This window comes from Prionailurus viverrinus, chromosome A3 (genome assembly GCF_022837055.1).
Source record: "Prionailurus viverrinus isolate Anna chromosome A3, UM_Priviv_1.0, whole genome shotgun sequence".
Taxonomy (NCBI): domain Eukaryota; kingdom Metazoa; phylum Chordata; class Mammalia; order Carnivora; family Felidae; genus Prionailurus; species Prionailurus viverrinus.
Genome location: NC_062563.1, coordinates 14,839,447 through 14,863,516, shown reverse-complemented (window position 1 = coordinate 14,863,516; position 24,070 = coordinate 14,839,447). Strand labels below are relative to the sequence as shown.

Below are 24,070 nucleotides of genomic sequence, written 5' to 3'. Positions count from 1 at the left end.
CTGGGGGACTGGAAGGGGTGAGGAATTTCCACTAAATATCTGTTTGGACTACTTTTTGAGTTTTGAACCTTGCAGTGTGTTACCTATTTAAAAAACTTAATATTTTTCAAGTGAGTGAGTCCAAAATCTCCTAGGATATATACACCAAGTGGCTACCTTTGGGCCACAATTACTGGAGATAAGGGTAGGAATTTTGTTTTCTTTTTCCTTTTCTTCTTTCTTTCTTTCTTTTTTTTTTTTTAAACATTTTTAAATGTTGGAATGTTTCCTAAAATGTATTACTTTTGCAAGGAGAAAAAAAAATGACAAAGATACTATGTGTGAGATAATACAATTATAACTGTGCTCATAGCCTGGAATCCTTAACCCCCGACCCCAAGAAAACAAACACCCAAACAAAAACCCAAAACCCAGATCCATCAGGCACATACACCCTCCCCCACTACCCTTAGAATAAAATCCAAGGTCTTGAGCCTGGCTTATACTGACTGGGCCCAGTCGGGCCCCCGCCAGCCAGCCCACGTCACATCTCAGCCTGCCTGCTTCCCCAGTCCTGAGTTGCTTACAATTCCCTTCCTAGTTTTTTGCCCGCACCATGCCCGCTGCCTAGAATGCCCCTCTCGGAATCGCGTTCAGGACCGCACTTTCTGAGCCTTTGGGGGATCAGCTGCCACCACCTCCCACAACTTTGCATCCCAACTGCTCGTGCGTGTGCCCCAGCCCCCGCCGGACTGTGAGTCCCAAGACGGCACCAGGTAAACATTCGGGGCTGCCGCGTCTCATCTCCCGCCGTCGCCCCTGCCCTGCCCTGCCCTGCCCCTCCCCCGCGGGCGCAGGGAGAACACCCCGCTGGGCGCCCGCAGCCACGCCCCGCTGGCTGTGTGACCTCAGCGCAGCGCTTCTCTGGTCTGGGCCTCTCCTCCTCTGCCCTCCCTGCCACTCTGGCAAGGCCCTTCAGAGACGTCATCGGGTTCTAACCTCAGACGAAGTGAGTGGGGGCTGTGTTTGGTGGTGCCGGGGGAGGGAGAAGAAGCCAGGAAGTCATTCTTCTCCAACGGGGTCCTCCCAACAGATCCGTAACAACTGCCCTTTGAACAGAGCGTTCACAACTGCTGCAAAGATGCCCTCCACCAGCTGACTCCCCCGAATACACGTACGACCGGCCCCCTAAGGGCTGCAGGCCACACTAGCCTCAGTTTGGCACCAAGGACACGAGGGCGGCTTAGTTCGGACCTCCGAAGTCCTTTCAGGGCGCCCCATGTGGCCGCATCCTGCTTCTTTGTTTCTCTGCCAGTCTTGCCGGCGCCCCCAGTCCTATTCTTTTCTGTCCCTCAGCCCTTCGCTCTTTCTGTCTGGCCGCCCTTCCCTCTCTGCAACCCTGGAACAGGCAACACGCCTCCCGCTCCGGCCTCACCCTCTGCGCTGCCCAGTTAGAAGGCGGATCGCAGACCTTGGCCCGCCCTCTGGCCCCGCCCCCTCACGCCCCTCCTCCGAGTCCGCCCAGGCCCCGCCCCTCTGGCCTGGCCCTGCCCCTCACCGGTCTTGGGGTCCACGGTGAAGTGGTGCTCGCCGTCCAGCACGCTGTACACCAGCCGAGCGCTGCTGCCGTACGTGGGGTCATCCGCATCCGAGGCCATCACCTGCATCACCGACGTGCCTGGGCCCGGGGGACCAAGAGAGACGGGGGGTCACCCGGGGGCCGCTGTGCCTGTCCTCCCCACCCCAGGGAAGCTGGGGGAGGAGATACGGGCTGGAGGTCATGGCCAGTCCCCTCACAGTCCCCATCCCCACACCGACTCCCAACCCGCTTCCTGATCTGGGGCCTTCCTGTGGCTCAAGCATGACCATAGAATCAGAGCAGGATTCAAATCTCCCTTTGGTGGCTCCCAGCTGTAGGAAGGCAGCCTCTCTGAATCTGTTTCCTCGTCAGCAAATGGGGGTAGTCCTTGGTTCTTAACGTCGAGGGAATGCATTTCAAACTCTCAGGGCAGACTAGGCTCGGTCTCTCAGTGGGTGGTGGCAATGGTCATCTTCATCAGTTAAGGCCATAAGGGTCAGGGTTAGAGCCAGGACTGGAAACCAGGCACCTGACTCACAAAGCAGGGGTCTCCCTACCCACCCCAGCCCCTCCTGACTTCTCAAGGGAATTCTCTTTCTCCTGCCTTCCTCCCCCTCCAACCCGATGAGAGTTGGGGCAGCCCAGAGGATAACCAAGTTCCCTGGGGCTCAGAGGCCAGTGTCATTTGTATCTGGGGCAGGAGGATGGCAGGGCCCAGCTTTCCCTTTGGAAAGTAGTTGGCTATGGGCCCTCCTGCCCTCCTCGCCCCTCCCCCTAGGTGCCCAGACAGTCCCTGCCCCCAGAAACACACACACACACACACACACACACACACACACACACACACTTCTCCACATGCTCCGCACGCTCTGCACGTAGGCTGCTGGGGAGAGTATAAATTGGATAAAAGTCCATCAAACAGCGGCAATTAAGTTATTGATTTTCGACGCTGCCTCATTAAACTGGGAGCTTCTCTCGGCCTGTCCCAGAGATGGCTCTAATTTGACATCATGTTCAATTTGACGAAATCAGGGCTTGGGACGTGAGGCTGGACAGGATGGGGGTGAGGGGAGGGGTGGGGGAGGGGTTGGATGGAGACACAGGCAAAGCCTTCTGGGCCATCTGAACTTTTCCAGAAAGCAGGGGGTGAGGTAGAAGACTCAAGAGGAATCTGGGGTGGGGGGCGGGGCTCAGGACCTCAAGGGGATGAGACTTGAGACCTCAAGTTTCACCCAAGGGGATGAGACTCAGACCTCACTTCCAGCAGATGCTGCCTTCTGAGTGCCCTGCTAGGGAGGGGATGGTGCCCAGACCTGATGAGGTTCTGGGTGGGGCCCTCCTGTGGCTGAAGTTGGACTCTCTGGGCCAGCAGGGTGGCACGCTGGGAGGGGAGGCCCATTCACTGCTTGGCTAATGAGTGAGGCTCTGGAAATGCTACTGCAGCAATTCTGCTAAGCCCAGCCTGCCGCCCGCCTCTCCCGCCTCCAGCCTGGGGCCCTCGATCATTCCAGACAGACACATGTATTTATTTTTCACTCTTTTGCATTTCTCATTTCCTTCTCCGTGTCCCCCCTCCCAGCCTGAGCCTCTTAAACCGGCCCTGCAATGCGCCTCTCTTTGGCAGCTGCGGTTCCATGTCAACCACGTCAGGGCTGCCCAGAGAAGCGAATGTCCAGCTTCACCCGCCACTTAAATCCATCATCTCTAACCCTCATAGTGTTTCTGAGAGGCAGAGTGGGCCCCTTCAGGGTACAGGTGAAGAAACAGGTCAAACAGGTAAAAAGACTCGACCAAGAGCACACAGAGAGGAAGTGGTGGGATTTGAGCCCAGGACTCTCTGAGACCAAAGCCCTCCTGGGTGGCAGAGTCAGCACAGGCAGAGTGGCTCTGGGGATGGTGGCCCAGGGTACTTAATCATGATCAGTGATGACTCCGCCACTTATTAGCAGTTTGACCTTGAACACGTCACAGATCCCTCTGTGCCTCAAATTCCTCCTTTGTGAAATGAGGATGATGGCACTACCAAACTGCTGGGATTGGTTTTGAGAATTCAAATAGATTTCCATGTTCAGCACCGAGGACAGTGCCTGGCCCTTGCTAAGAACTCCGTAAACGCAGGTTGTTGCTGTCTCGGAGGCAAGGCACGCCAGTATACAAGAGTACAATCATGCCTCCCTCACAGACATGCTGAAAAGGGCGAAGATACATAAAGCATCAGGCCCATGGCGGGTGCTCAATAAACAGTAGCTGTTGTAACTGTTATGAGAGAGGGTCTCCCTGTCATTCCCCTCTGCCTGTTCCCCCCACCCTTGGACAAGGCACAATGTCAGGCTGAGTGACTCCCCAGGGACATGGTTGATCTCTCTCTCTCTCTCTCTCTCTCTCTCTCTCTCTCTCTCTCTCCCCCTCTCTCCCTCTCTCTCCCTGTCTCCCTGGCTGCATCCCAGGGACTCCTGCGGGGATGATGGAATCATTTCCCCAATCCGGGATTCTTTATGGCAGCCATTACAGTTAATGCCGACACGTGGGGATGGTGAAGGGTCAGTGATTCACCACTGGCTCCCCTAGCTCCAGACCCCCTCCTACTTTCTTCACAAGTCAGCCGTAGCCCAGAATGAGCAGAGAAAAGAGTGCCAGGCCTATGGCTGCTATGAGGCCACCTCGGGGTCATACCCCCTACATTCAGCACTTTGTATTTTATAATGACCATCATGTCCAATCCCTCCTTTAGTCCTCAGGTCAACTGTATGATGTGGATGCAGTGTTGTGCTGGTAAATGTTTAACCATCGTCTCCAAGGGGTAGATGGGTGGGGAGGAAGGCCCTGCTTTGTAGTGTTTGTTGATTTCCATGTTGATTTCCAAATACTCTCACCGGGGCCAGTTTCAAGCTACCAATGTGGATCAACTGGCTCACAAAACAGAAAATCACTATTTCCCTCTTGTGAGCTGATGGGAACAAGCATAGTACAATCCTACATCAGTCCCATTTTACAGATGAGGAAACTGCTATGCACAGGGAAGGGTGAAAATGTGAATTAATAATAAATGATAACAAAACCCACTATTATATATCATTATCCGATGATAATGATAGATTACATTTATTGAATAACTACTTTGTGCTAGATACTACGATAAGCCATTTACGTATATTATCTCATGGAATTTGCAAAATAAGCTTGAAGTAAGCTCTAGTAAGATTTCCCCTTTACAGACAGAGAAATGAGGCTGAGTGAGGTAATGAAGCCCTTTGTGCCTCAATTTCCTCATTTGTGAAATTAGGGTAGTATTACTCCCAAACTCTCGGGATCATTGTGAGAACACAAATAGATTTCCCACGTTCAGAACTGAGGACAGCGCCTGGCCAAGTTCACCTGGCAAGAGGCGGGATTCAAACCCAGGCCCATCTGATATCAAAACTCACATGTGTCTGGCCTTATAAAGTAGGAGGTCAATAAGAGTCGAAGTAGACAGGCAAGTGAGAGAGGGAAGAGCCAGAGAAAGGAGAGGGAGGGTAGAGGAGGGGAATGGCAAGGAGCTGCATTCAGGATTCTTCCTGCCCAACAGCTGGTTCAAGCTCAGACTTCCAGAGGCAGGACCGGGATTGGCTAGGATGAGCTGGTCACTGTCGTGGTGCTTATGCCAGCCAGCTGTTGAGCTACATGGGGTCAAGGGCCTATAGGCTGGCATAGGAATGTCATTGGGTATGATTCTTGGGTAATGATTCTTGGGTAAAACAGCATCTCAGGGCCCAGGGTTCCATGTGGAATGTTAGCTACGGAAAGGCTGGTCCTTGGAGAGCACAGAAACCAGTGTTTCTCAACGTGGCTGCACATTAGAATCTCTTAGGAGCTTTAAAATAAAACTGATGCTGAGCCCCACCTCAGACCAATTCAACAGCGCTCTCCTGGGGTGGAGCACAGGCAAGGGTATTTTTAAAAGCTCCCACAGTGATTCTAAGTTCATCCCAGGCTAAGAACGGACACCCTAAACCAAACCCCTGATTGAACTGATGAGGAAACTGAGTCATTGAGCCTTTGCTCCATGACCCTCCCAAGGTTCTACCATTAGTAAGTGGTAGGGAAGGACTCAAACCCAGGTCTGTTGGAGCCACCAGGTCACCCTCCTGGACTCACTGCACCTGTGCTGAGACCGGAACCTGGAAGGAAGAAGTAAGGGTGACACACGCCACCAAGTCAGCAGTGCTCCTCCCAGGCAAAACCAGCATGAGACAGCTGACCCTCTTGCGAGGAGATGACCCTGGGTGACCCTTGGGTTCAAATCCCACCACTTCCTCACTCTGTGCCCTTGGTCAAATCCTTCTCCCTGTTTGACCTCTTTCCTCACCTTTAACCTAGAGGACGCCCCTCTGCCTCTCAGGGATGCTCCGAGGACTAGAGATAATGGATGTACCCGGCTGCTAAAGCTGACCATGTAGCAGCGCTCAGTCGTTTATTCCTCTCTCCTCTCTCTGCATGGTCAGAAGGTCTCTGGGGCTGCGTCCTCGGCCTGGAGTAGGAGATGCCTGGGCACCATTATTAGGAGGGGGGGGACATGGTCACCCCTCACCTCTGGTTTATCTGGGTGGCTCTGACATGGTTTGTCATGGAGTCAGAATTGGAACCCGGGGCCTGGTTCCCAGGCCAGAATTCTTTCCTTTCTTGTCCCCTCAACTTGACTATCTGTGCTCTGGGACTCCCAGGAGGAGTCCCAGTTAGCTCAGGAAGGAGGTGGTGCTGTATGGAGGGGACTTTAAGGAAGTCATCCCCGCCGACTCCTCAGCTGCGTGGCTGTGGGAAAACTAACCTGACCGGGCCTCAGTTCCCCTTCTGTGAAATGGAGATAACACCTCCTCCTTCCTGCCCCCCTGGGTGAGGGAGGCCCTTTAATGAGATGAAAGAGAAGAAGCACTTTGGAAAAGAACAGAGTCCTCAAACGAGGTGACCAAGTGTCATTATTACGAAGATGTTTGTAATTATTACCATCCTGCCTCTTCCCTACCTCCCTTTGCTGCCCTGCTGGGCCTGGGGAAACCCTCAGCTCACATTTAGCTTCTCAAACATTTATAAAAAATGAGTCCCACCCCCTGCTGCTGCCAGAACGGCGCGGAATGCTTTCTATTAAAAATTAAAAACCACTTGTCGAGTCCCTGGGAACGTTCAGATTACACGGGAAACAAACCCCTTCTCAAACTCTCCCTCCCAGCTCCCTCTTTGATCATCACTTATAACGCAGGCTCACTGGGCTGGCCCCCACAGCTTTCGCCCACCCAGCCAGGGCAGCCTAATGACTTGCTGGAGAATGCAGGAGTGTGGCTGCAGGGGAGGGGGATAGAGGGATAGAGGGGGAGGATGCAGGCCCAGAGACAAGTGACAGAGAGGGTGGCACTGAGAGAAGGGGCTAGAAAATGGGTCAGAGACAGAGAGACAAGGGATTAGAGGGGCAGAGATTCAGAGAGACGGGCAGCAAGAAAAGTGGGAAAACAGATACTCCGACATATGGGGAGAAATTAGGACAGAGACAGAGAGATGAGCAGCAGAGAGGCAGAGATACATAGAGACAGGGAGAAAGTGGAACACGGAATGTGACAGAAAGAAGTAGAAATGCAGAGATAAAGTCAGAAAGTAGACTTATATAGAAACAGAGACAGGCAGAGATACATATTAAGCAAGAGGAGAGTGGGAGAGAGTGGGAGGGGGGACAAAAAGAAGCAGCAATTCTGGCTCCGTTGGACGAGGCTGCCCTATGTTGCCAACACACTTCTCCAGGGGCTCCAGTGACCTCTGCGACACTGGCCCCTCCCTTTCTCCTCATAGGTGCCAGCCACGGACTCACCCGTGCAGGCCACCCTTGAATATTTGTGGGAGCCTAATCTGTCCCCCTGAGAGAAAGGACTCTCCTCCATTCCATTGTGAGACCCTTGTGCTCTCTGTCCTTTCCGCGTTTAAAGGGGACCCTCTAGTAGGTAGTCTGGTCACCTTTTTGTTTGGGACAGAAACATTGCAAGTGTCTGCGATAGGATCCCTCTGCCTGTTTTTTTTTTTTTTTTGCTTACAGTTCAGTTCCATTCAGTCATCCGACATCTACAGAGCACCCACTGTGTGCCATACCCTTTTGCACGGGGCCTGGCCTAGAGACGGTGCTCGTGTTTGTTGAATAATTTGTTGATGGAAACGACAAAGAAAGGCAGGGATACCGTCTTCACCGCCCAGGTTCCCTGGGCCATGGGGACGACTCCTGAGGGCCAGGGCCTCTGCTCCTCTCTGCCACCTCTCCCCACCAAAAACTCTCCTGTCCTCTGCCCCCCACCCCCGCCCCCGCCGATCCTGGGTGGTGAGAGCCAGTGCCGTTGCTAGGCAAGGAGATATTGCACATATAGATCTTCCTGGACTTTAATTAAAAACATCTTTAGAAGTTGTCTCTGCAGAGGCCAGCGATTGATTCCTGGCTTGGGCCCGAGGGCTGCTGAGCCACACTCTCTCTGGCTGCAGACAGGACAATCGGAGGCTCCCAGCTTGCTGCTGCCCTCCCCAAATGAGACCCTTGGGGAACACACTGCCTCCCGCCCTCCTCCTTTCCTCCCTGCCACCGCCCCCCTCCCCCTAGCACAGGATTCAGCAGTCAGAGAGTACGTTCTTCCAATGTTTATCTCCTTCCCCTCATGAGCCTCAGTTTCTTCAGCTTTGAAATGGGCATGTCAGCCCTTGACCCGAGAGCGCCGGGGGAGCGAAAGGAGATCAGGGACGTGAAAGCGCTTTTTGCAAGCCGTCAAGGCCCTGTGCCTGGCTGTTTCCCACACAGGCTGAGGCCAGTGGCTTGGGTTCCGTTGCCGGGTTCTGGGTCCAGTTCTGGCCCCAGCTCTTACTCTGGAAACTCAGGCAAGTTACTTTATCGCTCTCTGTATTTATTTCCTCATTGGTTAAATTAGGACAGTAATACCTGCCCTGCTTATTCCCCAGGATTGTGAGGATAAAGGGAAATAGCTCTGCGAAAGCAGTGTTGGCTGACAGCTGTTATTTAGTAAATGTCCCAAGAAGCGTGGACTGTACTGCAAAACGGCCTCTTTTCCATCTATTAAAGATGCTGCTCACAGAGGACTTGGGATACGTGGAAAAACCAGCCATGGCAGAGCCCCTGCCCATTTCCACAGCCCACTGAGCCCCAGTCCCAGGGCCCAACAATGCCAATCCTCTGCCGAATGAGCCACCCCGGGGGCGCCTGGGTGGCTCAGTCGGTTGGGCGTCCGACTTCAACTCAGGTCACGATCTCGAGGTCCGTGAGTTCGAGCCCCGCGTCGGGCTCTGTGCTGACGGCTCCGAGCCTGGAGCCCGCTTCGGCTTCTGTGTCTCCCTCTCTCTCTGCCCCTCCCCTGTTCATGCTCTGTCTCTCCCTGTCTCAAAAATAAATAAACGTTAAAAAAATTTTTTCAAATGAGCCACCCTGTTCTCTTGCCTTTGCTCGCAGCAGACATCACTAATCGATTGCGGCGTTTTCTCCAGAGTTTGAACGAGGCCTCAGACTCCTTCTCAACACAACCCTACAGTCACTGCCAATTGACCGGAGTTGGCCCCAGAGACGAAACTGATCTGACACCACTTTGAGGCCAGGGGGAGTGTCTCGCTCATCTCTCCATCCCCACATACCTAGCAAAGTTGCCATGTACCCAGTAGGCACTAACACGTGTTTACTGAATTGAAAGCAATTGATAAAGTAGGTGCTAATAAATGTTTGCTAAGTTAGGTGACTCATCTTTGCAACCCAGACAGAGCCAAGTATACTGGAGGCCTTGTACATAACGGGTGCTAATAAACATTTGTGGATTTAATTCAATTACTTATCTTTACATCCCCTGCAGTGCCCAGAATAAAGCAGTGGCTAATAGATGTGTGTTGGCTTGAACTTCTCATTTCTGCATCCTCAACAGTGCCAAGCATACTGTCTTATACGTAGTTGGCATTAATAAGTAGGTGCAGTTGGATCGTGCATGAAAGCCCTGCGGAGACTTGCTGTCCCCTGGCCAGGTTGTGACACTCGTGGGTAGGGGTCTGGTGCCCCCAACATGAAGCGATTGTCCAGTCCAAGTCTTTTCTCTCAAAACTCACTCTCTTGTTGATTTCATCCAGCCTCGACCTCTAAGTTCCTCCTCTCTGCTGATGACTTCCACAGTTGAATCTCTGACCCTGATCGAGCTCCTGACCTCCAGACTCAGAGATCCAACTGTCCCCTTGACAACTCCACTGGCATTTCTGGTAGACGTCTTAATGTTAACGTGTCTGAGAGTGGAGTCTTCATTTTGTGCTGTAATCTTGCTCTTTCTGGAGCATTCCCCATCTCAGCATCACCCTTGCCTTGTCTCTCTTTCACCCCCCAATATCCAATCCCTCCCAAACCCCGTTGATTCTACCTTCAACAGGCATCCGGAATCCCATTCCTTCTTAAACCCTACACTCGCCTACGAATCAGCCTCACCTCTCGCCCGCACGATCGCAGCTGCCTCTGCACTGATCTCCCTACTTCCAAGTGTGTCCCCGAAAGTCTATTCTCAACATGGTGGCCAACAAGTCGGCCTTTAAAAGTATAAGTTCGATCACGGCACAACCAAAATCCTTTCAATGGCTACAACGTCCTACATGATCCGGCTTCCGGAACCTCTTCTGATCTCATTGGACACCCTCCCCTCCTCTCTTACTCCTCTCTTCACCCACACTGACCCCTTGCTATTCCTCAAATGTGACAAACACACTATGCCTCAGGGCCTTTGCACTTGCTGTTTTCGCTGCCTGAACAGTCTCCCTCCAGCTTAGTGATTCTCCAAGTGTGGTTCCTGAGCCAGCAATAGCAGCATCGCCTCGGAATTTTTTAAAAATGCAAACATTTCTAAAAGCCCAGACCTGCTGAATCAAAAACCCTGGGGGGAATAGGGGCATCAGTCTGTATTTTAACAATACACTGTAATGTGGGTGCACAACGAAGTATTAAACCACTGTTTCACATAGCTCCTTGGTTCCTTCAAATGTCCTCTTTTATTAAAAAAAAAAAGGCCACCCTGACTCCTCTTTCTAGAATAGCACTCCCCTAATATAATGCCCAGTTCCCTTAGCTTCACAGCATTTGGACCACAGGGCTGATGCTATATTGGCTTGTTTATTTCTTTCTTGTCTGTCTCCTTGCTCTATATGTATGTAGGTTTCCTAAGCATCCCCAACGCCTGGCACAGAGTAGGCACTCAGTAAATGTCTGTTGCGTGAACGAACCCCTTCGGTGCTTAGAAGAACACTTTGTGCCCAGAGAGAGGCAGGGACTTGCCCAAGGTCACGTAGGGAGCCAGGCCTCCTGACTGTCGGCCGCAGGACCTGCTTCACCGCATCAGGCTCGGCCTGCCTGGCTGCCCCTCCTCAGAAGCGTGGCTCATCGGAGGCCCCCGGCACACTTCCCTTCCTTTTTAAGCTGTGAGCGGTTTAATTTGCGAGCGCTGCCGCCTTTCATGTTCCAAGCTGCGTCCCTGCTCCCTCTGATCTCGGAAGCTGCCCAGATCCTGGTGCCGCCTGTCGGGCCCGCCCTCCTCAGCCCAGATCAGGAGGCTCAGTAATTGTGACTGATTTTCAAAGCCGCCTGCAGTCTCCGCAAGCACCCCGGTGTCAGATTTGCTTTCCCTTCAAAAAGTTGCTCAAATGAAATAAACTAATTTAATTTCTGCTTCCTCCCTCCCCCTCCTGGGTTCCTTGGCTTGTCCGAGTTGAGTCCCAATGCCTGACTCTTCCCTGAGCTGAATGTCAGAGTCAATAGGCTGGGAGAGGGAGGTGAGGCAGCACAGGGGCGCCTGAGGCTGATACTCACGAACCCGGCGGTGGCGGGTGCGGGGGGTGGGGGGGGTGGGGGGGTGGGGTGGGGGGGGTGGGGGGTTCTGCTTCCAACAATCTGGGTGACCTTGGATGTGCCCTTGCCCTCTCTCGGCCTTGGTTCGCGCAAGTCTGACACAGAGACACTGCCACTCCAACAGTCTGGGACCCAAGCCCTGACTTCCTCAGTCACCGACTTGCTGTGTGACGGTGGGCACATTTTCTCCTCTCTGAGCCTCAGCGTTCCCATCTGTCCAATGGGATCAGTCCTGCCATCTCTCAGAGTTGAAGTGGGGGTGAAGTGGTGGAGACTTGGTGGATGCCTCCCTCTGAGTCCCCTGTCCCCACCCGTTCTCCGAACTGTAGTAGAGGGAGCTTTCTAAATGCCCATCGCTCCCTTGCTTAAGTCTTTCCCAGGTTCGGTGCCTCCCTCAAGTCCTTCGGGTATGGTTCTTGCCTCCTTCTCCAGCCTCATCTCTTCCCACCTTTCTGGTCTTTTCTGGTCTTTCTGGTCCGTTTGGGATGAAGCGAGACAGGGCCAGAGTCTGAGTCGGTAAGTAGGGGCTGCAGGACCAAGGAAGTCCAAGACTTGCCACGTGACCATGGACACATCACTGCCCCTCTGAGCCTCAGTTTCCCCCATTTTCAAAATTGATTTCTAGGTAGTCACTGGGCTCTGAAAGTCCACGGGTCTTTGCTACTGACAACTTTCGATTTATCTCTCCACCGAGCCTATATATTGAAGTGCCTTTCGCAAGGTCTCCGCTTGGCTGTCTCATCAGTACTTCCAACTCAGCACGATGGAAACCAACTCCTGATGTCCCTCCGTCCTCCAGACCTATTCCTGCAGCTGCTCCTCCCGTCTCAGTAAATGGAAATCCCATCAGTTTAATTGCCCAGGTCAGAATCTCGGGAATCATCCCCGAATTGTCTCTCTCTCGCACCCCGCATCCCATCCATTAGCAAATGCTTTCAGCTCTACTTTCAAAATACACCTCACAGTCGACCTCTTCTCTATACCCTTACTGGTCCCACCTCGTTCCAAGCCACCATCATTTCCTGCCCAGGTAATTGCAATATCCTTCTCAATGGGCAATCTGCTTCTGTCCCTGCCCCACGGCCAGCCCCACCACCATCTAATTTTCACCGAACGGCACGGGATCCTGTTAAAACTAAGTCAGATTGTATCCGTCCTCTGCACAAGCCTCTCCACTGACTTCCCGGCTTGCTCAGCATAAAAGGCAAAGCTCTGACTGTGGTCCACAGGGCTGCACGACCCGATCGCCTCTCCACTTCTCCTCCGGGCCTTTGCAGCTACAGTTCCCTCTGCCTGGAATGCTCTTCCCCCAGGGCCCATCCTTCACAACCTTCAGGCCTCCATTCAATGTCATCTCCTCAGATAAGCCTTCCCAGACCAATGACGTGTGTGTTCACTTGCTTCCCGCCTGTTTTCCTCAGCCAGAAAGTATCCTCCGTGATGGGGAGACTTGTCTGCCTTTTCAATGCCATGTTCTCAGTGCCTGGCACCTAGTAGGTCCTTGTACGTGCTTGTTAAGTGAATGAATGAATGCACTCAAACAGACACATAGCACGTCCTGTGCACGCACAGGCCTTAAAGTGCCGTTTGACCAGCCACATCTGGTCACTGCACACTCACGTGTGAATGCACATGCACACCAGGCATACGTGTGGGCCTGTGCACGCGTGTGCGCGCGCGCGTGCTTGTGTGTGTGTGTTTATAGCAGCCTGCACCCACATTCATGGCCTCCTGTAGCCACACTCTGGTGGAGCCTGGCCCGCGGAGGGTAACGTCTGTCTGTGGCTCTTGCCCGTGTCTCTGTAGGGGTGGCTGTGTCTGTGCGTCAGCTCCATGTGTGTGGGGGGCTGTTTCCTGAGTGGGGTCGTATGTGGCCGTGCTGGGGGTGAGGTCATGTCTGGTTGTGTGGCTGGGCCTCGTTTCAGCTGTGTTCGGCTCTGGCCGTTTCCAGGTACAGGAGCGCCTGCGGGCAGGTGCACCCGCGCCTGTGTAGGGGCTGTGGCCAAGGGCCGTGCGAGGTCTGCGTGGGGCTGAGCTCCGGGGAAGGGCCGTGTGCAGGTCAGCCGAACTTGTAAGTGGGGCTGGGCCCGTGTGCGTGACTGCACGTGGGGCGTGTCCGTGTCCCAGGGTGTCGCTGCGTCCATATGTAGGGCCGTGTCCGTGTGGGGTCTGTGTCCGTGAATGTGCCCGAGGTCATGTGTGTGCCTTTGTCCAGGGGCGCAGCTGTGACCGGGTCATAACTATGCCTGAGCCCCTGCGGGCACCTGGGCTCATGCCCATACCCCCTGCCTGCCTGGAGCAGCGGTTCCTGTCTCTCCTGCCCCTCTAGGGTGTCAGCCAGTCCCCACAGCAGGCTCCCACTCAGAGCCCCGTAGCTCCCCTTCCCCCACGCCCTGGCTCAGCCCCGCGCCTCTGGAGCCCGCCGCCCACCTGTGGGTGAGAGCTCAGCCACGCTGCCAATGTAGGGGCCGTGCAGGAAGCGGGGCTCGCTGTCGTTGATGTCCTGGACCTTGATGATGAACTCCGACTCAGGCTCCAGCAGGCGGTCGGTGGCGCGATCCCGGGCCTGAGCCCGCAGCGTGTAGAACGTTTTCTGCTCCCGGTCCAGGCGCTCCATGGCATGGATGTCTCCCGTCAGCTCATCAATCAGGAAGATGGTCCCAGCGCCCTCGCCTGAGATGGTATACTTGATGGCCCCGTCACCCTCGTCCGAGTCCGAGTGGATCTGGGGAGGCAGCGGGGGGGGGGGGGGGGCAGGTCAGTGGGTCTGGGGGGGGGGCCTTGGTGCTTGCATTTTGAACAAGCTTCCAAATGGCTGTCTCTGACCTCACCCTGAGTTCTAGGTCCAACCCCCGCCAGACTCTGAGCCTGGCATGTGGTGGGGACAGGGAGCAGAGAAAGGGAGGGGGGAGGAAAGGGGATGCACACCGAAGGGGCACCTCCTCCGTGCCAGGAGCTGTGCTAAGCAATTCATGTACTTCTTTAAAAAAAAACAAAGAACAACCTGCTAGAGGAGGTTTTCTGTCTCTATTTTACAGCTGGTTTTCTTTTTCCTTTTCCTCCTCAGGACTAGAGTAGTGGGATGGTCTGCTCAAGGTCAGACAACTAGAGGAACGGATCTGACCTCCGGCTTGGGCTTTCTCACTCCGTCGTCAAGCCTTCTGGGAGCAGCCCTCGGGCGGGGGGGGAGGAGGCAGTGCGACGTGGCCCTGGCTAGAGCATCATCCCCCTGGGTGTCCCCGCACAAGTCACTGCACCTCTCTGGGCCTCCCCAGTCACCTCCTCTGTAACACGTGGATCATACGGGCACCTCCCTCCTCGAGGTGCTGGGGGGCTCAGTTTAAAGTCCACAGAAGATATTAGCACTTGCCTGGCACCACGGGGCACGTGATATTTACCAGCCAACATGGCGGGGGCACTGCCATGGCATCGCAGCAGGGCCCTTGCTGGGCCAGGCAGGACCCTGTGGCTACGGGATCAGGGAGAGGTCCAAGATGCTGAGGCAACTGGGGCCAAGGGAGAGGAGAGAGATTATTTACTTTTCCACTATCTTAACGACCGGCTCAACTGTACTGGTGTGTACCAGCTGAAAATCAGCCCTGCCAGAGACATAATAAGTGTCCAATAAATGGTAGCTATCGTTATTATTATATTATTTACTAAATGTTAGCTATATATAACTGGGATTTAATCCAGGCACTGTGAGGCTCCAAAGCCCAGGCTGTTTTCACTGAACTCAGATTTCTTAGGCAAGGGACCAGGAGGAAGGCTATTCTCTGAAACGGAAACACCTAGGTCCTGATCCTCCAATGCCCAAATTTCTGAGGCAGCTCTAGGCACAGGGAAAATCATCCAATGAAGCTGGTGACCTTGGGGGGGTCCCTGCCCTGCTCTAAGCTTCTACAGAGATTGAATGCGAATGACAGAATCCTTAAGGCCCCTTTCGGGCCAGAATGCCAGGTACCCCAGCCCACTCAGCAGGATAACAGGTGCCAATGAAGTCGTCACGGAGAGGGACGAAAGCCCACCCCTTGCCACGCGGGAGGAACCCGGGTATAAATTCTGCTAGTGGAACTCTGTGTCTGAAAGGTGGATTATAGAAGTGCCATTTGGAAGATTGAATGGCCCATAAACATTTTCATATTTCATTAGCCGATTAATGGGCATCTCTCTCTTTTTGGCGAGTCTGCTGATTCTCAGCAGAAATTGCGGGGAGTAAATGGAGGCGTCTGGTGGAACCTTTCCGGGTCCCCGTCCTGTTATAGATTGCCCCAATTAATGCCCGTTCTGGGCTCCACCGAGAAGCCTTCTTCCTGTCCAGTTACTGTTAATAGATTTCTCATAAGTGGCTGGATTGTAAAAACCTCATAACTCAGTTTAATGCCCCCAATAAAATTATCTCAGGACGTCAGCCCTGAATCATCGGCAGTGCCGGGGATGAGGAGACCCGTCTCTCCTGTTTGCTGTTTATGTCTTCCCTCCACCTTTGCCCAGGGGAGATGGGGACAGGAGAGGGTCAACTCGTTCCGTCTGCGAGTGCCTCCACGCCTGCTTGTTGTGTCAGTGAACGTTTCTGAGCCGTGTGGTGGAACAGACAGCCTGGGGGGTGATTCTTAACAGCTATCATCTAAGTAGTTTTCAGCTCTGCCCTAGGAAATATATTATTCTCCCCATTTCTCAGATGAGAACACTAAAGCACAGAGAGGGGAAGTCATTCACCGTGTCACACAGCTAAGTTCGGGAAGCCGATCTCCTGATCCCATCACTCACCCACGCTGGGATCATGGGCTTGTTCATGTTTCCTCTCTGAGTCCGTTCGCCCACCTGAGAAACTAGATCAAACCCCTTCTGGCACAGGTGCAGTGAGGATTAAAGGAGAGCACTTCATAATGACCCGAACCCTCTGTAGATCATCGCCGCCTTCCCTTTCTGTCCCCTGGCTCTCTATCCTGTCCCTGCAGACCTTACTTGCTTACATGTGAACTCAGACTCCGGGCAGGGATCACTCACGAGTGACGGGTGGGGAGGAGGGAGTGGAACCCAGCGGTGATATCACCGATGTCCTTCTGTGAAGAATGGCCTGGGGCTTACGCGGTGGCCCAGTGGCTACCCTCCGGGGACTGCAGAGTCAGACCGGGCTGAGTGACGTGGGCCAGAACCAAGAGCTCAGAGCTGCGGGGTTGGGCCTGGCTGGGGCTGCCTGCCCAGCCTGCCTGGGTCCCAGCTCCGGAGTCAGAAAGTGCACCTGGGTCTCTATCCCAGAAGGACACTTCTCAAGACTCTCAGTTGTGAGTGGAGGCTGGAGGACAGTGCTCTTATGTACAGAGCGCCTACTATGTGCCAGATGTGTTGTGGGGCCTCTGTAGAAATCTAATTCCACGATGGAATTAGATGCACATCAATGTATCCCCCTTTCCCAGGTGAGGAGACTGAGCTGGGCCTACATCTGTTTGACTCCAAAGTGCAGTTTGTCCGTCTGTGGCCCCTGCGGATCTGTCAGCCTGGCTGGAGGAGGGGGCCCGGACACACACCCCTTTTGCCTCGTCCCGGCCCCAGTCACAGGCGGCCTCTCTTTCATCATTTGGGAGAGGACTGCACATCACAGATCAGGAGAGGTGACGGGCTTTGGCTTCAGGACCAGCCACCGGAGTAGCCTCTCCACTGCCCTGCTGCGTGGCCCTGAGCCAGAAGCTGCGCTTCTCCTAGCCTCAGTTTTCTCATCTGTAAAGGACACGCTGTTGCTCCCCTGCGCTCCAAAGGTCCATGAGACAATGTGCGGAAGCTTCTGGCACATGGTGGGTGTTCGATGCAAATTAGTCTCCTTTTCCCACCCCGGTCTCAGGAGGGAGTAAGGGTCACCCTTCGTCCCCGTCTCCTGACACAAGACCACAGGCTGAAATCCTGACCTGACGGAGAGACAGGGGCATCATCTAGTACCTCTTAGTACCGTCGTCTGCCTTTAATGTTCGTTTTTGAGAGAGAGAGAGAGAGAGAGAGAGAGAGAGAGAGAGCATGAGTGGGGGAGGGGCAGAGAGAGAGGGGACAGAGGATCCGAAGCGGGCTCTGTGCTGACGGCAGCGAGCTCAACGCGGCGCTTGAACTCTCGAGCCGCGAGATCATTACCTGAGCCGAAGTCAGATGCTCAACTGACGGAGCCACCCAGGCGCCCCTACCTTCTTGTCTTTTAAACTTAGCTTGTTTTCTCCTTCAGGCAACCCTCTGAGGTGCCCCCCGCCCCGCTCCACACTCCCCCAAACACCTCAGTGTCGCACATCTGTCTCCCCAGCTGTCCTGAGCCTCAGGGGTGTGGACTAACTTTGATTCGTGGCCGCTGAACTCCCCATGCCTGGGCCTGCAGAGAAAGTACGGGGGAAGTGAGAGAATGGAGTGTGCGCGTGTGCATGTGTGTAAGAGTATATGCACGTGTGAGTGTGAGACGTGAGCGCCTTGAGGACCAAGCATGTGGCTGTTCGTTCCCATCTACCCAGGACCCAGCACACAGCCAGGCACCAAAACGTATTGAATAAATGAACACGAAACATACAGCTGCCAGTAAGACTCCCCAGCTGCCTTCTGGGATTTCTGGAGGATCCGATCACTGTTAAACCCCAGGTGGAGAAGAGCCACCAGACACACGTCTAGACCCTTTGCCGTAACCTCACTGATGTCTCATTATGATCTTGTGAATCAGAGGTTTTTCTCTCCCTACTGCACAGATTGGCAAGCCGAGGCTCAGAGAGGGTCTATATTCTACCTACAGTCACACAGCTAACAAGAGGCAACCCTGAGGCCTCACTCTGCATCCTGGGTTCTTTCCTCCACGGCCTCCTCCTCCTCGAGTGTGGACTGGCCCAGAGGAAATTCCCCCTCCTCAAGCCCCAGCCCTTGATCATAAACAATGTGGAAAACACAAGAGTGATGGCTTCTCATCCCGGGGGGAACTGAAAAATAGGATTTATGAGGCCATTAATTACTTCCTCCTAATTAAATCAAAATTAAATGCGAGCAGAGGTACGTTTTCCTTATTAAAGACAATTAAACGGACAGCGCAGCTACGCAAATAAAACGAGTCCAGGACTTAAACGGAAAGCAAATCAAATAAAAAGCCTCCCCCCCCCCCAGAATGAGGGGGTCTGTTCACGCCTGTGCTTCTCGTAAACCAGGAGTTCATCAATTTTCTTTAAATATTAGCAACTTAATTAAATCTGCTCTCCTCCCCACTTTAATCCTGCTGTATATCTAAAATAGATCTCGCCGCCCACAGGAGTTGGTCATAAGTGCTGACCCCATAATTCTATCTTTTTTTTTTAAAAAATTAAAAAATCCTACAAAATCCACATCCAGCTGACAGAAGCCCCGGGGGAAATTACAGTTCGGAAAAGGGATTAGTCAAAGTACCCAGATTGTATGGAAATCTGGGAGGTTGATTTGAGGGTGGGTGCTGCAGGAAGGTTCCTGGAAGAGGTGGGCAGGGCTGCTGAGGGGGCAGGACCACGGAGGGAGCCCCCCGCCGGTGCGGGCGGGGCCTGGGTGGCGACCACTACCCGCTACGGGGCCCCGGCGGTTCCTGCGGGTGCCGGGTGCCGACAGGAGTCTGGCGGTGAGTGATGAAGAAGGCGCTTGTAAAATAGGTTACCGTTGGCGCCCGGGGTTCACTCGGCGGATGGTGCTGTTGCTAAGCTACCTTTGGAATTCGACAAGGACGGATGCTCCCAGCGGCTCCCTGGGGCGGGGGACCAGGAAGCAGTGAATTCACTGAAACGAGAAGTCCTTGCTTCCCAAAGAGCCAGAGAGTGTGGTATGTGTGTGTGTGTGTGTGTGTGTGTGTATGCGTGTGTGCACATACGACCGCCCACACGAAGGTGGGGCTCGGCTGGGAAGGAGACAGGTGGTTTTTAAAAGTCCAAGCTCATGTTCTTCATATTCTTATTGAATACGGAATATTCAGAGACCACCTGCCCCCTGCCCACCCCCCTCACCCCCCGCACCGCTTCGTGGTGAGAAAGCAGGACATCAGGTTGCCAAGAAGGCTTTCGGGGTTTGGGGCAGGGGTTTGTAGCGTCTGTGTAGCTGGGAGGCTCGAGGTGGTGGGAATACCAGGCGAGACCTTTAATAATAAAAGCTAATACGGAGCACATGCCAGGTGCAGGTACGAGCTATGCTAGGTCCTTGACATATGCTAACTCGGGGAACCCTCACCGCAACCCTTTGAGGAGGGGATAGTAACGGCCTGTCTCGGCAGATAGGGAACCCAGGGTTCAGAGAGGTTAAATAACGTGCCCAAGATCAGAGAGACAGTAAGGGGCAGAGCTGAGATCCAGCCCGGCTGCCTGGCTCCAGGCGGCCCCCTGGAGCCACACGCTGTATGCTGCTTTTCCGAAGAGAGCGTGCTCTGGGCAAATGTTTGCAAAGGGGTGGAAACTTCTCTCTCCTCCCCGCACAGAGGTGGGCTCTGGGAATAAGAGAGGGGGGCTCGGGGTGAAGATGCCGGAGGGGAGGATAACACCGTCGTCGTGACAGCAGTGGGGATGTTGGGAGAGGCTGCCTCAAGGAGAAGAAGGACACGGGGGCGGGGCACGGTGCTTGGCTCACAGCCAAGGGCAGTTACACTGCACTGGGCCCGCAGCTGGTGTCGGGATATTGGGTCTCTTGGGTTCGTTTGGTCACCAGGTTGCTAGGTGACCTCGGTATGATGTTCTCTGCCTCAGGCCTCAGTTTCCCAGCCTTATAATGAAGGGACTTAGTAAGGCGACAGACGGTGTTTCCTGGAGACAGAGGTAGGGTTCCACGCGTGCTCACGCGTGCCGGATGCAGTGCAAAGTGCTGAATCAGGGGCGGGTTTCCTTCATCCTTGCAGGACCTGGGTGGCTGGGGAGGCCTCAGGGCCCCAGTGGCCGGGCAGACAACAGAGCCCAGGTACCCGAGATCATCAAGCTGACGTTTAGGCAGATGTGTCCGAGCCCTTCTCCGTCTCTCTGGGGTTTTCCTGGACCCAAGTCCATCTCCCAGGCCTGGATGTCTGGGAGAGGTTTGGAGAATGTCTGGGAGAGTGTTTCAGAGGAGAATGAGGAGGAGACAACAACGAACATGTGGCAGGCTGAACACCGAATAGGCTGTTTTCTTCCTTAATCCTTCCAACAACGCTAGGACATGGTCTCTTGTAGCCGCCCTTTTACAGATGAAGACACAGGTTCAGAGGGGTGAGGTAACTCGGTCAAAGTAATATGGTTCACGGGTTGGCAAAACCAGGCCCGAAACTCAGGTGCGTCTGGCCCCCGAGCCTGCCTTCTTAGCTTTCCTCACCATCAGCTACGGCCCAGACGGTACTGGTTCCTTCTTTCCCACCCCCTGACTCCATTCTGCCAGCCCTGCCACCTCACTGCCCTGGCTGGGAGTCAGGAGTCCTCAGCTCTGCCACTAGTTGGCTGGGTGACCTTGAGGCCACGTCTGGAGGGAAAGTAGCCAAGGACCAGGGATTACTGTGTCTAGACCCAAAGAAAATCTAGGTTTCTTGCAAGACAAACCTAGAGATTTACATCGAGGCTTTCCTCCCCTCCCTGATCCCTGAGCCTCCGAAATGAGCACGTCGGTCAGTCTCCCAATTCTCAGACTCGTTAAGCACACAGGCAACTCCAGAGTTGGTCTCTTCCCCGTGTCTGCCGACCAAAACTTCCTGGAAGGCTGACCGGCCTCAGCAGAAACCAGAGAACTGTACCCTAGAAGCAGCTTCTGCCTCCATATCGCAACTGCTGACAAGCCTCTGAATAAGCCAGCCTCCTTCAGGCCTCCAAGTCTTTGCAGAGGCTATGCCCTCTTCTTCCTCAGCCTGATGAACTCCTACTCACACACCAAAACCCAGCTCGGGTGTTTTTCTCCTCCACGAAGCCAGCCAACAGATACCATTTGTTGACCGTCTGCTCAGTGCAAGGTGCTACCCTGTAACGTGTTACCAGAGCATTTCTGCTACTCCGGGGAGCCTCCAAATGGCAGAGGCTGGATCTTACTAGCCTCTGCCTCTCCAGCATCACACCCATGCGGGGCTAGGGATTGGAAGGGCTGAACAAAAGTCCTTCCCAGCTTCATACACTCCGAAGGCACAGATCCTTAGCCACATTCACGAGCATTTACTCAGGGAGTTTGAGAAAGTCACTTTCATTCATTCTTCATTCATTCATTCATTCATTCAATGAACAGTTTGCCAGCAATGTCTGTGCTGGATTTAACAGTAACCAAAACAAACAGGGTCTAATAGGAAAAACATACATGAACTGCACAATCAAACAAACACATGCCTAATTAAGTGCTATGAAGGAAAGCTATGGAGACCTTGGAGGGCACATGACAGGGAGGGATGGCCACATACAGGGGATCTGTCCACGCCTGGTGTGGTCAGGATGGCTTCTCTGGGGACGTGGCATTTGAGTGGAGACCTGAGTGTCCATACAGTGTAATCAGCAGAAAGAGCAGGACCGACCTGTTGCGGGGCAGGAAATCACCCCGGCGAAGCGGCGGGGGCAGGACTGGGCGGGGCACTGTAAGGACCGGCGGGAGAGCCCCGGGGCTGAAACTCAGAGGAGTGTGGCAGATGGGGCTGCAGGGGGAGCCAGACCTCTGTGGGCAACGGGACGAAATTTGGACTTGACCCCAAGCGCGTGGGAAGCTATTGAAGAATTTTAGGCAGAGTGGAGAGAATACGTGTGTGACCCGAGCAGATCTGCAAACTTGCTCCTACATTCTAGATGCAAGACGCGGGGCCTGGATTTACCTACTAGCACTCTCCGAGACGCACCGGGGAGAGGGACCGGAGGAGGGCGTGGGGCAGGGGAGGGAAGCCGCGGGCAGGACCCCGTCGTCTGCCCCAGGCGGGGCGCGGCTGGGCGGAGGCACCAGGGACTGGGACGGGGGTTAGGGGAGCTGGGGTCCCTCGCGCCTCCCAGTGGGTGTCTCCGGGGTCCCGGGCGCGGGGAAGCGGGTGCGGGGGCCCACTTTACCTTGCCCACGTACAGGGGCTCGGTGCCCGTGTACTCCTCCACCACGAAGAACTGGTTCCACACCCAGCCGCGCTTGACGCGGCCCGCGCCGGGCGCGCCGTCTTGCCGAGGCCCGGGCGTCGCCGGCGCGGGTGTGCCCGCCGCCCACAGGCGTCCCGGCAGCGGCGGCGGCGGCGGCAGCAGCAGCAGCAGCAGCAGCGCGGGCGACAGCGCGGCTCCCGCCCGGAGCCCCCGACCGTCGGGCCGCGGCCTCATGCTTCGCGTGCGCCGGGCCGGGGCCCAGGAGCATGGACGGGAGGCACCAGGGCGTCGCCGCTCGGTGGCAGCACGGAGCGGCGCCGCGTCACATGGTGGCTTCAGCGCGGCCGCCGGGGCGCCGCCCCCGACGGGGCACCCGGACAGGCCCGCGGCCCTGCGCGCCGCCCAGCGGCGGGGGCGCCCGGCTGCAGGGGGAGGGGGCGCGGCCGCTCCCGGGGCATGGACTGGCCCCCGGGGTCCCCGCCCGCGCCCCCCTCGCGCCGCCGAGGCCGGATCACCAGGCGGCGCCCCCGCGGCTCCCGAGACAGCCGTGCGCCATGGTCCCCGCGCGGAGGGGTGCTGGTTGCGGCCGGGCGGGTCCCTGGAGGACTAGGGGCCGTCCCGACCGGACCGAGCCTGCGAGAGAAACAAGAGAAACGTCAGAGGGGGCGCCTTGTGGTGGCAGGGCTGGTTGAGTCGACGGCTCTTCTTTTAGGTACTAATTAGGCACCTGCTGTGACCCGTCGTGATCCCGGCCTTCTTGGGCCAGGGTCTGGTCTGCCCCTTTTCCCCACCCCCACCCCCAGCCCCCAGCCCCCAGCCCTGGATCCTTCCTTTCAACTCCCATCACACGCCTGTCCTCTCTCAGCCTCCGCCCACTTTCTCACGGCCCAGGTCCGGCTCCTTCCCCGTGGTCCTCCCTCCAGGAGCCCCCATGCCCACCGGAGCAGGGCCCTTACCAGCTGCTCCCCCTGACGCTGGCTGACAATCTATCTAGCCCAGCCCAGCCCCTGGAAATCCCCCGCCCCAGAGAGGGAGCAGGTCCTTCTAGAAGGGGTCTTCAAGGGCTGCCAGGACCCATGCCTCCTGGGTGCACAGAATTCAGCACCCAGCCTGCCACCCACACTCCTGCCTTCTCACAGCAGGTGAGAGGTCACTTCATCCAAACCAGGAGCCCAAGGAAGGCCCTCGGATCTCCTGCTCGTCCCTGCACAGCCCCTTTCAGAGATGGGGCACATGAGTCCCCAACGGCCTTGCTTGGAGGTGTCGAGTGACTTTGGGCAGGGCCACGAGCCCTCTGAGCTTACCACGGTGTCTCCACATTCCCCCAGAAAACATTCCTTTTGCAGGGTCTGAGACACACTTCTCCCCCCCACCCCCACCCTGGACCAGCACCGCGGTCCCCAGATCAATCCATCTCTCCCTCCCTCACCCCTCCATCAGATCCTGCTTTCGGCAAAAAAGGATCTGAGGGACCAACTCCTACTCAAGCCATAATGATGAATAATGGCTTAATGTGGGTGTTTACAGGGGACAGCAATGCTGCTTTAATGGAGGAATTTTAGGCACCGACAAAAGTGAGTGGAGGTGAGGGGCTCAATCTCCACCCCTCTCCCCAAGCCCAGT

General features: G+C 55.1%; 1 protein-coding gene across 1 annotated transcript in view; it reads right to left on the bottom strand.

The window, feature by feature from the left end:
* Positions 1 to 22,681, bottom strand: part of CDH22 (cadherin 22) — a 65,784-nt gene extending 43,103 nt beyond the window's left edge. The window contains exons 1-3 of the mRNA XM_047851165.1: positions 22,427 to 22,681; positions 13,866 to 14,160; positions 1,538 to 1,657 (exon numbers count right to left, since the gene is read on the bottom strand). Of these exons, the coding sequence (XP_047707121.1) occupies positions 1,538 to 1,657; positions 13,866 to 14,160; positions 22,427 to 22,681 (670 nt within the window). The remainder of the gene's footprint in view (positions 1 to 1,537; positions 1,658 to 13,865; positions 14,161 to 22,426) is intronic.
* Between the last annotated feature and the right edge of the window lie 1,389 nt (positions 22,682 to 24,070).